This window comes from Meles meles, chromosome 10 (genome assembly GCF_922984935.1).
Source record: "Meles meles chromosome 10, mMelMel3.1 paternal haplotype, whole genome shotgun sequence".
Lineage (NCBI taxonomy): Eukaryota > Metazoa > Chordata > Mammalia > Carnivora > Mustelidae > Meles > Meles meles.
Window position 1 is genome coordinate 77081933 of NC_060075.1, and position 16481 is coordinate 77098413.

A 16481-nucleotide genomic window follows, 5' to 3' on the forward strand; every position below is an offset into this window, starting at 1 on the left:
TGTTTATTTTTTTGACAAAGAGCATAAGCAGGGGAAGGGGCAAAGGGAGAGGGAGAAGCAGGCTCCCACTGAGCAATGACCCCCCACCCCACCCCACCCCACACCCCGCCCCGCTCCCCGGCCAGGATCATGACCTGAGCCAAAGTCAGACATTTAACTGACTGAGCCACCCAGACACTCCTCTCTTATGTCTTTTGTCATCTTAGTTTGTGAAGTTAAAGTTCTTTAACCCAGGACTCAGTAATGGAGTGGACATTTACATACTTTTTTTTTAAATTGTGTTATGTTAGTCACCATACAGTACATCGTTAGTTTTTGATGTAGTATTCCATGATTCATTGTTTGCATATAATACCCAGCGTTCCGTGCAAACTGTGGCCTCCTTAATACTCACCACCAGGCTCACCCATCCCCCTACCCCCTCCCTTCTAAAACTCTGTTTCCTGGATTCCATAGTCTCTCATAGTTCGTCTCCCACTCCGATTTCTCCCCCTTCACTTTTCCTCTTCTCCTAATGTCCTGCATGCTATTCTTTATGTTCCACAAATAAGTGAAACCATATGATAATTGACTTTCTCTGTTTGACTTATTTCACTTAGCATAATCTCCTTTCACATAGACATTTCCAAATTCATGCAAAACTTTTCCCGTTTCAGTTTCATTCCACACAGTTTTCGTATCTCCTATCTATTTGCAGTAGTTTCCTTTACCAATTTGTAGTTACTTTTGTTCCTCCATTGAGGATGTTGGCATGTAATTGCTTCTACTTCTCTCACCTATGCTCTCATCATTCTTCTATTTGGGTAGCCTTAATAATGACTCCTTGGCCTGATGTTCTTTGACCTTTTCAGTTTCAACAGCCTTCACTTCTACTCTAGTAAATTATACTTGTGAACACGGACCTTGGGTTCATCACCTGGGCGGACTTCCATCTAAGACGCTATAAACTCAAAGGTGTCAGTCTTAAACTTTTCAGCCTCAATATTTGATTCCTTCTAGCTTAGCCTTTTAATCTTTTTTATCCTTTTTTAGACTTTGGGTACTCATTTACTATTGCTTTTGTAATAAAGCACCATGAATTTAGTGTCTTCAAACAACACAAATTTATTACCTTATAGTTCTGGGGCCCAAAGTCTCACTGGGCTAAAATCAAGGTGTCAACAGAGCAGGATCCCTTCTGGAGACTCAAGATAGAATGCTTCCTTCCCCCCTCTCAGTTTCTAGAGACTGCCTGCCCTCCTAGACTTACGGCCTCTTCCTGCATCCCTCCAACCTCTTTAGTCATCATTTTTCCTGCTGAGTCTGAACCCTACCCCACCCACCGCTCCCTCTTATAAGTATCCTTGTCTTTACATTTGGTCCGCTTGGATAATACAGGATCTATAATACAGGCCCTATCTCAAGATCCTTAATATCTGTAAAATCCCTTTTACCATGTAAGGAAACATTCACAGTTTCCTGGGATTAGCATATGGACCTGTTTATGGAGCAGGGGCATTATTCTGCCTACCACACTTGGTCAAGGCTTTGCTCTCAGCCACTCTCTATTGCTGGTCCCCTTATTCCACTTTTGCTCTTTTGGAAGCCATTCTATCCATGGTAGCCACATAAAATCTCCTCAGTTCCTGCCTTTCCTTTGTATTTAGTTGAGAAATTTAGAGTAAAACCCAGACTCATTCCTCTGGCTGGAAAGGCCCTGTGTAATCTGTCCTCTGGCTTGTCTCTGATCTCACTGCAGACAAATCTCCTGAACTCTGCCCTTGCCACAGTGGTGATTCTGTTTGGTCCTTGAGATACACAGAGCTTTTGTTCACCACAGGACCTTTGCATTTGCTCTTCCTGCCTGAAATGTTCTGTCTCCAGATCATCAAGAGACTGACTATATCCTTCCTGTCATTGAGGTCTCAGCTCTGATGTTATCTTCTCAGAGAGGCAGTCCCTAACCAGGCAGGCTAAGCCGGCTGACTCTGCCTGTCATTGTGGTCTAAGCTCTATGAGGGAAGGAGTTTTTGTATGTTTTCTTGACTAGGTACTTACATACTGAGTGAGTATTGAATACATCAGTTTCCCCTTTAACTATTTGCATTTGAGTGTATACTCTATGAGGACAGGGAGCTTGTCTTTTTCACTGTTATTGCCAGTACCTAGAACCAAACATAAGCCTTACTAATTTCTTAACAAATAATCTTTTGAACGTTGAATGAATGAATAAATTAATGGATTCCTTGACTTTTTTCTCCAACAACCCAGGCACTATGGTAAGTCAAGTTAACCATCAAGCCTGCTGAATATTACCTAAACCACTTGCCTTTATGCATCAATCTTCCTTCTACATAGTTCTGGGTGCACCCCTCCTCTCTTTCTTATCAATATCTAGCCAAACGTCTTATATTTCCTTATATTCGAAGGGCTCTGATTATAATTAGTGTAAGCCTCTGTCTTACATTTTACCTGATGTGTCACAACATTTTTTTTGTTTCCTTCACTGTAAACTACTGAACAGTCTTATTAATTTTTACATTTCCTAAACCCATAACAGTACCTGCTTATATGATATATTAGTATATTGTGTGCCTAATTAAAGTTTATTTAATTCTCATTTTCATTCTCACAACCACTATGTGAGGCTTGCTGCCTATATGAATATTTTCTTCATTTTATAAATGTAGATACTGAAGTATTATTAAGAGATTATTTTCCCCAAACTTCCCTTTCTATTAAGTGATAGAACTCAACATTTCACTGAGGCCTTTGTGCTACTCAGTCTTATGTTACTACTTTCCTCAAATCTTCTTATTACTTTGTCTCCAGAAATCAGTCTTGCCTCCTGTCACAAATAAACATGAGGTTCTGAGCCCTGTCAGCTTTGTCCTTGTTCTTGGAAACTTGTATCTGTGCCTACGCTTAGCTTGTTCCTTCTAGCTTGAGATGAAGCTCAAGCTTTGCCTGTTTGAGAACCATTCTCCCTTTACCAAGTTTTATTGTGAAGACTTTCAGACATATGGAAAAGTAGAACAATAAAAGTCATGCTCATATACCCATTGTCTATATCTAACGATTAACATTTTGCCTTCCATTTCACCTGAAATCATAGATTTTGTGATGTTTCTTGCATAGCTGCCTGTTGACATACCTCAAAATTTTTCCTACACAACATTTTCTTATAAAACATAACACAATGTTCAATTTAACAAAGTGAGTTCTAATTCCTTAATATTATATAATGTCCAGTTCACGTTCAAATATTTCCTGTTATCTCTGAAACAAAATGTCTTTTACAATTGATTTGTTTGAAAGAGGATCTAGTCAGTGACAATACTTAGATATTGTGTCTTCCAAGTCTAGAAGCTTTCTTGTTCAAAATGACATTGGCATGCTAAAAAGACTATACTGTTTGTCCTGTAGAATGCCTCATTTTCTAGACTCTTTTTATTGCTTTCTTATGGCATCATTTCACTTATTCTTCTATGGCTTACATTTTTAATATTCTGAAAATTATAAATACATTCACATTACATATTTTGTGGTAAGAAGATTGTGTGGGAGATGCTGTGTGCTTCATGTCTCATCATATCTGGAAATATCAAATGTCAGAATATTTTATTATTTTACAATACTAAATTTGGTCACTCGGTTAAGGTGATGACATATTGAACCCTTCTGTTGTGAAAGGACTTGTACCCCCTTGGAGCTATGAGTGATGCTGGGGCATCATGGGGATATCTTGTTTACCCATTAGATATAAGATCCACTAATGATCCATCTACTCAGGTTCTTGCAACTTTTTTTCCTTTGTTCTGTAGGATGTTGCCCAATTCAGTTTCCTTCTGTTTTTTCACCAGTCACCACTGTGACTGATGTACCTGTAAACATGTGTGAGACTTCATTAACTAGTCTGTCCTCGATGTTGCTTCCCTGTCAGGTGTCCATTCTCTTGCTTTTCCTTTTGCCCCGAGATCATCAAAAGGACAGTCAACATGCTGTCTTGATTACTTCATTTTCAAATTATTCTTAACCCCAGTCACTCTTTTTCTCTTCCTGGATGATCTTATCCAACTTGCATGACTTCTGCTATATACGCTAGTATCATGAAACTGCGTTCCGAACTCTGAATTCTCTCCATGAGCTTCTCAGATAGCATTTCCAGGATAAGCCATCAAATAGCACAAAAAGAAACTTCCTGTGTCCCTTCCCTCCGACTCTTGTCTCCTCTGGTTTGCCCTCGCTCGGTGAAGGGTGCTTCTTTGTCAGTCAGCTTTTTATTACTGCTTCTACACCACGTACCCCCATCTTCTCTGAGCATACTGCTCTGCCTCCTTGGCTGGAGGCCTTCTTTCTTGGTTGGAACGCCTTCTTTCTTGCTTCTGAACAAATGCCAAACTTTCAAGCCTGGGAAGATGAAAAACCTCCTCTATGGGGCTTTTCCACAAAGGAGGAAATGACCATTTGCTCTGTTTTATGTCTGTTTTACTGCATACACTACGCTGTCTTAGAGTGCAGAATATAGATTGCATATACTTCTTTGCTTTGCCTTCCTTCTCCTCTTTAAGCACTTTGAAGGCAGGACTTACACCTTTGGTGTTTATCTGTCTTTTATTAGTCATTGGGTAGGCATTGAGTAAATATTTATATTCATGGCCTGCTTGTTTTTATTATGGTCAGTGATTAGTTTTGGTAGTAAAAGATCCTATGGGAGTGGTGATGAGAGAAATCCTTGTATATCAACTATTTTCTCTTCCTCTACTAAGGAATATATTATTTTATCCACTTTAAAGGAGTCTCTAAGAGAAGATAAATGGCTTCTGTCCATCTCTTTCTCCTTATTTATGTGTTTTTTTAAAGATTTTATTTATTTATTTGAGAGAAAGAGAGACAGAGTGTGAGAGAGCATAAGAGGGGAGAAGGTCAGAGGGAGAAGCAGACTCCCCATGGAGCTGGGAGCCTGATGCGGGACTCTATCCCAGGACTCCGGGATCATGACCTGAGCCGAAGGCAGTCAGTCGCCTAACCAAGGCGCCCCTTATTTATATTTTTTTTTTGAAGAGGTGGATGAATGCTTAGTTAAGGCAAAGTAAATAATGACAAAATTTAGCCTGTGTTTCAATGAAATATGAAAAAAGTGCCCAAAAACACATTTTCCCTGTTTCAATTTATAAAGAAGAGGATGTTATCGATTATGGGTATGTCATTAACTCAAATTTGAGCTTGCTTTATTACTTCTCTAAGAGCTAGAGATATTTTTAAAAATATTTATTTAAGAGAGAGAAAGAGAGAGGCCTTTGTGCTCTGCCCCTTTTTGGGGTAGAGGTTGAGAATCTTCATGCAGTGGGGGGCGCAATCTCAAAACCCATGAGACTACATGATCTGAAACCAAGAGTCAGATGCTTAACTGACTGAGTCACCCAGGTGCCCCTAGAAAAAGTTTGAATGCAAAGACCTAAGTATATATTAGATGTTCTTCTTCCACCAAACTTGAATTTTTGCTAATGTTTTAAAAAAAAGATTTATTTATTTATTTGAAAGAGAGAGAAAATGTGTGGGAGAGGCAGAGGGAGAGAATCTTCAAACACTCCACACTGAGCACGGAGTCTGACACGGGGCTTGATCTCACAACCCTGAGATCATGATCTGAGCCAAAACCAAGAGTTGAACACTTAACCAATCCACCTAGGCACCCTGAATTTTTGCTAATTTTAAAGCTCAGTTTTACTAATGCTTTCCTACTTCATGAACTGCCAGTCACTACTGCCAAGAACTGTTCTGCTCTTTATTTCTCCACTTGTCAATTCCGTACATATTCCTAGTTGTTACTACTGTAAGTTCCTTTTTAGCTAACTTTAAGATTGGCTTCTGTCTCCTTGTCTCAAATCTTTCTGCTGATGTGTCTTTTATGTTGCCTGATCTTGATCTTTCTTTTGGTTTAGGTTCCCTGCCTAGACCTATGATTCTTTTTTTAAGTTACAAACCGGCTGACTCTACCTCATGCATCCACAGGACAATCCCCTGCATTGGGATTTATCCACAAACCCCCACAGAATGCTTCATCTGTCTGTTTTCTTTCATTTGGTTGTATTTCAGTCCTTAACTAGTTCCTTGAATAATACGGCAGAAGTATTGATTTCTTCTCAACTGGACTGCCACAGAGCCTTGAGCCCATTCCCCTTACTGTCTGTTCTCATCACTTTCTGAATCCAGAGAAGCCTGTCTTTACTTTTGACCTGCCTGTGATTAAAGAGATTATGCACATCTACATTGGTCAGGCATTATGGCCATATTCTGCCATTTCAGGAAACCTCTTTTTGGGAAGCGTGCATATAACTGATTCTTCCTTTCTCCTTCCTTCTTACTATTGAGGCCTGATTGCATTCAGATAATTTTACCTTCATGCTAATTTCATTATGCGGCAGATCTTTTACTCAAGCAATTTTCATAAAGCAGCAAAATAGTTCCTTAGTGGTGGCCTCAGAGGGGACTTTGACAGTCAAGATTTTTCTTGGTTAACCAAAAAAAATTGAGATGAAAAGTGGTTTCTACCTTGGAAATCAGAAGAACAAATACATATTTTTATAGTTGTACCTTTAAAGACTTTTACAATTTTCCAGCGTGTCCCATCCCTCTCATCAAACCTCATATATAAGAAAAGAAGACAAACTGAGTCCAATATGAAGAAGTAGGTCAGAACTCAATAGAAGAGTCAAATATCCATTTATAATTAGGCTCTTATAATTGTTTAGGTTGGACCAGATGGTAGTAGTAGTAGAAATGAGATTGTTAGGATTGTTAGAAATGAGAAATGTTGGGATTTTGGATGTATTTGGAAAGTAGAGCAAACCATCCATAAAACTGTGCTGATTGTTCCTCTTCTTTACATTTCCTTTTTTTTTTTTTTTTTTTTTAGTTTCGCTACTCAAATTGGCTTGATAAGTTGTATATGTTGGTGGGGACAATGGCTGCCATCATCCATGGAGCTGCACTCCCCCTCATGATGCTGGTGTTTGGAGAAATGACAGATAGCTTTGCAAATGCAGGAATTCCAAAAAACATAACTTTCATAAACTCAACTAATGAAAGTAAGTATTATTTGCAGCACTGATTTTATTGGAAACTTAAAAATCTGTCACTTAAAAGCGATATTTAGCTCTTAGTAAATACACTAGTGGGTTTACTTGTGTGGAAGATGGAGGGATCTGAGCTACAGTTCCTATTGGTACCAATTGGTAATTGGTAGTTTGAGAAGATAATATTCACAAGCATCAGGATCCACGTTGGAAGTGCTGACAGAGATATGTAGAAAAAGATAGCTCTGTTAAGTCAGAAAAATCACAGGAAGTTTCAGGAAGAGGTAAAAAACAAAACAAAACAAAAATAACACCTAATCTAGACATCAAATGATAAGTAGGACTCGGTCATGTGATTCTTTGACATGATAGATATGGGTGTCAGAGATAGGAGTCCAGGATGATTCTAAAATGTGTAGCCTGAGAAGCAGAATAGACTGGATGCAGTTACTATCAAGAAAGACAGTAGGTTTGAGCAGTAAACACCAGAAACTTAACTTTGGATATTGTCACAGGTTGGGCTTCTTGGATAAATATGGCCAAGAGTGTGTGTGTGTGTGTGTGTGTGTGTGTGTGTGTGTGTGTGTGTATGGAAGAAATAATAGCTTGTTTGTATGCTGGTGGAAATGATCCAAAAGATAGAGAAAAAAATGATGCTTTGAGACTGAGGGAAGAGAGTTGTTTGCATGATGTCCTTGACAAAGGATGGAATATAATGCCCCAAAGGAAATACTTGCTTTAGGTAGAAGCACAGATAAACTTATTCACTGTAATGGGTGGAAATGGAGAGCATGTGAGTGCCAGCGCCCAGAGCCGACTTAAGGAGGAGGTGAGAATTTGTGGAAGTTTTCTTGGGATTACTTCAATTTTCTCAGTGAAGTGAGAAGTAAGACACTTGGCTGATAAGGGAAGGAGATCTAAAACAGTCTTCCAGGAGAGCAGGAAAGAGACTGAACCATTGAAAAGATTTGGGTGCCATACATACTCTCACATTCACAGTTGACGGAGGAGGAGCTGGTTGCTTTCTCTGAGCTCTCAAGTCACCTTTGGTCAAGCCTAGATTGATTTAAACTCAGTTTCCCAAAGGCTTACAGCCTGGTGTGTGCTCAAGTGATAGAGCTTTTGAAAATGTCTGTTTAAGAATACATTTAATGATACATGGATATTCACATAGCTTTTTCAATTTTTAGTCTCTGACGAATGTTATGAATCTTTTTTTTATTTTTTTTTAAGATTTTATTTATTTATTTGACAGAGAGAGAGAGATCACAAGTAGGCAGAGAGGCAGGCAGAGAGAGAGGAGGAAGCAGGCTCCCTGCTGAGCAGAGAGCCCAATGCGGGGCTCGATCCCAGAACCCTGAGATCATGACCTGAGCCGAAGGCAGCGGCTTAACCCACTGAGCCACCCAGGCGCCCCGAATGTTATGAATCTTTTCCCCAAAAATGTGTGTATAAATATGCATACTGATTTGGGGTATTTGTAGATCCTTTGATACATGTCAGTGGTCCTAGGAACCCCATTTTTGTAATTCTGAAGAATGCATTGTTTACCTTGAGGCTGGCTTACTTGAGTTCTGTGAATGCAGATAGGAGTTGGGCCAGAAGATTTTAGAGTATGTTTGAGCTAGGTAAAATTCCTGTGTATTTATTATGTCCCTTTATGGCATTCAGAAGGAGCTGCCAGAAGATGTACCACCTTGGAATTGGCCCCTTTCTTTTATACCATTCACCCAAAGGAAGTTCACAGTGCTAGGTTTATTGGTTCCTCTGCATGTTGTATCTGGCAATATTCTTTGGAGTTAGTTCTCCTAACATATTACACTGGAAGAATCAAATCTTTAGTACTCTGGTAGCCCAGCAGATCTTACATGTACATCTGTGCCCATTCGTTTTGGTTTAAGATTTTATTTTATTTTATTTTATTTATTTTTTTTGAGAGAGAGAGCATACAAGAGGAGGGTAGAGGGAGAAGCAGATTTCCCGCTGAGCAGGGAGCCCGATGTGGGACTCAGCCCCATGACCCTGGGATCATAATCTGAACTGAAGACAGACACTTAACCCACTGAGCCACCCAGATACCCCCATCTGTGCCCATGCTGATTCTTAACTACTGTAATGTCCAGTGGTCTTTTTTAAAAAAAAAACTGCATTAAGATTTTTTAAAGATTTTATTTATTTATTTGACACACAGAGAAAGATCACAAGTAGGCAGAGAGGCAGGCAGAGAGAGAGGAGGAAGCAGGCTCCCCGCTGAGCAGAGAGCCTGACCTGGGACTCGATCCCAGGACCCTGAGATCATGACCTGAGCCGAAGGCAGAGGCTTTAACCCACTGAGCCACTCAGGCGCCCCAAGATTTTTATACACTATATTTCCATTACCCAGATATTATCTCTTACTTTATGAAAAGATAATAGATTTCTTTGAGTGGGAGTACTAATCACGACTATGTCTACCTCCTGCAGGTATGTTGAGATGGACAGTAGTCACACTCATTTATCTAATGAGCATGCATGAGTTCCCAGACAGTGGTCCAGGTGCAGAGACTAGCTCCCTGAGAGGCCTGCGTGTCTGCCTACTGATCAGTCTCCCAGACTGGAGAATGGCTGCATAGGCTGGTCACAGCAGGCTCCTTCATAGATGCCTGCACGTGGTTTCCAGCTGGGGTTGTAGTTGACGTTGCATTTCTTGCCAGTACTCCCCCTTTAGCTCACTCTTCTAATCTTGGGAAAGCTTCAAACTGTGCTTCTATCAGGCTCTTAGGAGGTACCATATTTAACTGTTAGGAAGCAGGCTATGGAGTTGGACTGCCTGGCCATAAGCCCCCCTACCTTCACCATTTTTTAGTTTTGAGCTTTGGGGGATTTCTTCATACTCTAATTTCCTTGTCTATAAAAATGTTGAATTTTTTATGTTCTTTTACATAGAACATATTTCTATGTAGAACATATTTCATGCAGTGGTTGTGAAAATTAAATGGATTCATCATTTAAGGCTCAAAGCACAGGGCCTACTTCATAAAAAGCACTCAGTAAATGGTCATTACCATGGTCATGTCAAGTAAACTCATGCTTCCATGTTCTTCACAGAAAACCTACATAACTTGCAATGATGATGTGGTTCTTTGTATCATTTCATCTTTACAGAACTCTGTGACACTTAATTTTTATATTGTTTAAAGCTTGAGACATACCTAGAGTTACTCAGTCCCTGTTAGAGATGTGGATAATTGTACATTTCAGCAGCATTTCCTTAGTAACTGTGAACCACTAGCCATGCCTTTCTGAGAAGGCAAGGTCCTCAAACGATGGCGCAGGGGTCAAATCTGGACTGTTGCCTATTTTTTTTTAAAGATTTTATTTATTTATTTGACAGAGATCACAAGTAGGCAGAGAGGCAGGCAGAGAGAGAGAGAGGGAAGCAGGCTCCCCGCTGAGCAGAGAGCCCGATGCAGGGCTCGATCCCAGGACCCTGAGATCGTGACCTGAGCCAAAGGCAGCAGTTTAATCCACTGAGCCACCTAGGTGCCCAAGATTTTATATATATATATATATATATATATATATATATATATTTAAGATTTTATTTATTTATTTGACAGAGAGAGAGATTACCAGTAGGCAGAGAGGCAGGCAGAGAGAGAGGGGGAAGAAGACTCCCTGCTGAGCAGAGAGCCCAATGCAGGGCTCAATCCCAGGATCCTAAGATCATGACCTGAGCCAAAGGCAGAGGCTTAACCCACTGAGCCACCCAGGCACCCCTGTTGCCTAATTTTGTACTGCTTGTGAGCTAAAGGATGGTTTTCTATTTTTATTTTTATTTATTTATTTTTTTTGGTTTTCTATTTTTAAATCATTGGGGGGAAAAAAGAAAAGAATAATATTTTGTGACACAGGATAATTATATAAAATTGAAATTTCAGTGTCTGCAAATAAAACTTTAATAGAATACAGCTATGCCCATTCATTTGCATATTTTTGGTGGCTTCTTTCACACCCCTCTGGTGCAGTAGAATTGTTGTGACAGAGACCATATGGTCTCCAAAGCCTAAAGTATTTACCTTCTGACTTTCCAGTAAAGGATCACCAGTCCCTGAGGTCAGGCACTGAATGGGGGGTTATTATCTTCAATTGTTCAGTCTGTAAATTTGTGCTAAACTGTTCCACATGCCAGGCACAGTACATGTCCTAAGTATTCATTCCCACCCCCCAAGAGACTTAGTGGAGTGAGAGGAATGAATGCATGAACCCACGAATGTGGGTATTAGTGCTGTGATCCAGAGATATACAAAATACCTGGGAGGGGCACCTGGGTGGCTCAGTGGGTTAAAGCCTCTGCCTTCGGCTCAGGTCATGATCCCAGGGTTCTGGGATCGAGCCCCACATCGGACTCTCTGCTCTGGGGGAGCCTGCTTCCTCCTCTCTCTCTCTCTGCCTGCCTTTCTGCCTGGTTGTGATTTCTCTCTGTCAAATAAATAAAATATTAAAAAAAAAATACCTGGGAAATGAGAAGGGCCCCTGACTCCATATGTAGGAATCATGGGAGAGGTCCAAGAGGAGGTGATAACCAGATTTGATCAGCATCGTACCTCTCTCCTGCACAAAATAAACATGTTCTAAATAACAAGTGAAATTCCTCTAAAATAAATATTGAGGAAAAAATAAGTTAATATCCTTCTCTCAGCACCACCCCTTATTGCCACCACCCTGCTATAAATCCTTCCATGTGTTCTCAAAAGCAGTGTGCAATCTCTACTGCAATTTTTCGTCAGGGACACTCAGTTCCCTGTTGCTCACCTGCGTGTCTGCAGATTCCCATTTCCAGATATCAAATCATTTGTGGGGACAGCCTCAAAGGCTTTGATGCTGGGCCTAGAGATGAGAGCAAATGAGCTCCCTGATGTTTCTGGAGGCAGAGCCAGTCTACTGGACTCCCAGGACCCTGACACTCTGACCTTTCTTCTTTTGCCCTCCCACTGTAAAACCTCATTACCTCTCCATGGGGGTAGACTAAGGACCAGAACCTTCTTGTTGGACAAGAAGTATTCCTTGTGTAGAGGAGACTTGGATTTGCTAAGGCTTTTAAAGCCTGAGAGTTTTACAGTAAACATTGGATTTAACCAGACAGCTCTAAAAACTTAAAGTGAGCAGATCCTTCTCTGCTGCTACAGTAAACCCCTGCAAGATGTCGTTCTTTTCTGCCAATGTCTTGTCCTGATAATCAGACGTGGACCTTTGTCCTGCTCTTTTTGTTGTAGACCTGATTTCTTGACACCCTACTCCCATCTGTCTTTATCTTGTTTTTAGAATTTGCCCTTGCCTGAAAATCTCTGATGATTCAGGCCTAGGGAACTCTCTGGTCTTGTTGGACAACTTTGCTGAACAAAACTTAACCACTGCTGAATTTCTGTGATATTCTGTGAGTTCTCATCTTCCTTAGGAGACTGACTGCTTTCTGGAAATGCCCAGATAAAGATGATTGTGATTTTAGACATGTGTTGAAGGTGACAGGTGGGGTACAACTGTAAGTGACAGCCAGGCAGTTGAAGAAATAAGACTGAATCTTGGCCTTCAGAAAAGGGCTAGAGAGTTGACAGTATTTGGGTGGAAGGGATGTTAAACCTCCCGGGATAGGATGTAGAGAAACATAGAAAGAGTGAGAGCCTTAAGCCTTGAGAAAAGACTCCATCATTTGCAATAACTAAAACTGACGTTTACTGAGCATTTAAGATGTGTGGGCGCTCTTCTTAGTACATTACATGTATGGACTCCTTTATTCTTGACAGATTAGGAAAGGGGTCCAGAGGGTTGAGTAAATTTAAATTGCCTCTGGTCGTAGAGATGGTAATGAGGATTCAAGCCCAGGCAGACTGGTCCCAAGCCCACACACTGGAGGAGACAGAGGGACACACAGAAAGGAAAATGCTAAAGATAACATGCTGATCCAGAAATTAAGGGATATGGAAGGTATTTTCCATGCCTTGTGGTGGTTATCAGCCAGAGGTACTCATTCAATACACACTTGATTACTTATTGTCTCTAATGCTTCCATTTATGATACACCCACAATGATGGCTTTTTTCTTTCTCCATAACTATATTCTGGTTGGCTCTATTTTGTCTCCTCCACACTGGTGGCCAAGGAATGGAGAAAACGTGAGTCACTCAAAATCTAGTATAATTTCATAATTCAGACAAAAAGGGGAAATGTGGAAAGAGCTCACTTTCCTATTTATCATTTTATTTATCATTTCCATTCCCCTGCTCTAAAACTTGTGAAGAACATCAAAACGATCTGTAAAATTATCCTCACAACATCATCTGTATTTTGCTTCTTTAACTATGAGTGAATAAATCATGTACAGACCTTGAGTGTGGGTTTCAAGACTTTGATGTACACAAAGAAAACATTGCCCCGTGTGCCCTCAAGGCCAGCATTTTGTATGCTCCAAAGTAGAATGATATAGATAATATTTGTATTCTAAGTATTTCCTAAAAATTTCCATAATGGATCTATTTTCTTGCATTTGCTCAAGGCTTTCCTCTGTCCCTAACCATCTCACTAGAAAAATTCTTAGAGCTCAATTTCTGGAAAATTGTGTATCCAATATTGATAACATATTTGGAAGTATACTTTCAACGTGACAGTTTTTGAAGTTTGTATTAATGTTAAAGGTATGGCTAGTATTTCTAGAATAGTGGTAAAATGTAGCCAGATTTTTTTGTTGTTATTATTAGGAGAATGCTTTTCAAGCCAAAAAGTAGATTAGCTACCATGTCATCTCTACAATTTACAATAAAGACAACATAAAAAAAGATATGTAGATGATATTTGACCTATTTCAGATCCTTAAATAATGGAATGAACCTAATGAAAGATTGAATCCTGGGATTTTGTAGGCAAAAAGAGGCCTAGAACTTGGCCCAAACCCATAATTTTATAGCTATAGAAGGCAAGACCAAGGAAGTTGAAACCATGTAAATACAATGGAATTGCTTGCCAGTTTTCAGAGCTACCTTTTAGTCTGATATTTTGCCAACTCTACTACTAGTGGTTTCAAACTCTACCAAAAATTGTGGTAGACAGTTTTTCACTTGGTGTTTTCTCTATGATGACATCCTGTACATTTGCTTATAGGTATGTCAGGCAGGGAAGCCATGAGATGTAGCTCCTCAGGCCAGGGGTGTGAAGAAAGCACACCTGAGGAGAGTGTGGCTCCTGGAGCCACCTGTCCCCTGCACTAAGCCCAGCCTCACTGAGCGGCAGGCTGTAGCCTGGGCCAGTGCTGGAGGGATTGCTCATCCAGGTAAAAGCCCCAAATTCTGCTTGCATGTGGTTGATGGAGCTTCCTGCACAGGAAGACTGGAAGGACTGGGCTCCTAGTGTTCTTGAGCTAGAATGCCCCTTGTGGCTCATCTAATCACACTGCCTCCCACCACCACTGGGTATATAATGTCTCTCATGGAACGTCTTCTTCATGGAGAGCCTTCCTTGGTTGAAAGAGGTGGGAGGGAGCTCAGAGCCAGGATCTCTGCTAATTGTCCGCGGGTGTCTACCACCCGCCACAGTGCTGAGCTCACTCCGCATAGAGCCCACCAGAAATATCTCTGGCTGCAACCTGTGCGCGGGGCCATCCTCGTCCCTGCCAATGTGACTCTAACTTCCTAACCCCACTGTTGCCCAGCTGCATCCAGTTCTTCACAAGCTGTCGCTGTGAGCTTTTGCAAACCCAAATCAGGTCACAGCTCTCCCAGTGGTTTTCTGTTGCATGGAGTGAATAGAAACTCCTTTCACTGGCCAGTATGGCTCACATGACCTTGCCCCCTCCTGCCCATCAGTCTCCTGCACCAGCCTTCTCTCTGTTCTCTGAGTGTTCCCATCTTCTTCCTGGCTTGGGGTGTTGCGGAAACTGCCCATCTCTCTGTAAGGGCTTCTTAACTTTCACTTCTCTCTCAGAAAGACCTTTTGTCTCTAACCCACCTGAAAGTCACTACAGCATTACTGCTTGTCTCAACAAGATTTATTACTTAAAAATTATCTTGTGGATTTATTGGATTACTTGTTTATTACAGCTTGTCAAGTGGGAAGAAAGGCATCGGGAGGGCAGGGAGAGAGGAAGTTCCTGGGAAAAACTATCTTAGAAATTTCAGCATTGGATGTTCAGGCCTGAAAGTAAAAGCATTTCCTGTTTGTGCAGAAATCCAAGAAGATGAGAACAAAATGGATTTCTCATGCTAGGTTGTGTCCCCGGTGTCTGATAGTGCCTAACATGGAAGCTCTGTGGCAGATGGGTTCTGAAAATCACTCATAATACACTCTCCTTTTCCCTTAGGAAAATTGCAAGCGTATTTATGTCTCATACTTTTATTCATAATGTTCTTAAGTGTTCAGTAGGTAAAATTATGAAACATACTGAGATATTTGTGTCAGATAAAAATGCAATGTAGTGTGATCCTTAAATAGCAGAGTCTTTGGTCATGGTGGTGGGCACTACTCAGCTGTGGTTTCTTTGAAGTCTTGCTTGGGCAGTAAGGTACTGGTTTAGTCTATCTTTTGAATCTTATATGAGGCACTTATATACAAAATAGAATGATTGGATGGAATATTTTGCGCAGTCGTCTGCATGTGTGGTGGCTTTGTGAAACCACTTGTAAACCTTTGGGACAAGCTAGGTTACAGCAGGTAGGGCAAGGTACTGAGGAGACAAAGAAGACTAAGGGAGTCCATTATGCAAGGGCCATGCCAGTGGGCATGGGAGGCGGAGATAGATATTGATCCCCATAGTTCTAGTATTGACTTAGTAAATTGAGTCATGTGTTGGTTACTCTGGAGTTCTCTGACAATGTGAGTCACTCTACTAGGAGTAAGCCATTTGAGATGTGGTCTTATTCGAACATATTCATGGAGAAGGAATCGTTATCAGAAGGGGGAAAAATGTAAAAGGCATTACTGGTAGAGAAAGGAGAATGAATAGAAACTTGGAGGAAGAAAGTTGTCATCACTTCTCGGCTGAATCTTTCTCAGGGTGTGGAAAATATTCTTCAGTTTCAAAGGGTGGAGCTCAGCCTAATGACATTTAATCAAAATACTTAGTCAGGGATGTGTACTCTCCAGTCCCCAAGGGCAAATGCTTCAGGAGCAGAGAAACCAAGAAAAAACTCAGACATTATTTTTTTTTTTTTAATGCTACAGCAAACTTCCCTCCAGACAGTGACAGCACAGTGCCCTAGTGCTGAAATGAGAAAGGTGTGGGGGTAAAGGAAGTGTTTGGAAAATCATTCATTGACCTTTCAAAAATGTTATCCTGTCAGATATATTGTGACAAGGTTGAAAAGGTGCTAATATGACATGTCACAGATCTTGGACTTTATCCTTGATGCAGTGACTGTCATTGAAGGCTATTCATGCAAGCAGTACACACACACA

General features: G+C 40.7%; 1 protein-coding gene across 4 annotated transcripts in view; it reads left to right on the forward strand.

Moving 5' to 3' along the window:
* LOC123951466 (phosphatidylcholine translocator ABCB4) overlaps positions 1-16481 on the forward strand; it is a 199187-nt gene that overhangs the window by 11713 nt on the left and 170993 nt on the right. For all 4 annotated transcript variants that reach the window (XM_046020212.1, XM_046020209.1, XM_046020211.1 and 1 more), the window contains one exon: positions 6899-7070. In XM_046020212.1, the coding sequence (XP_045876168.1) occupies positions 6899-7070 (172 nt within the window). The remainder of the gene's footprint in view (positions 1-6898; positions 7071-16481) is intronic.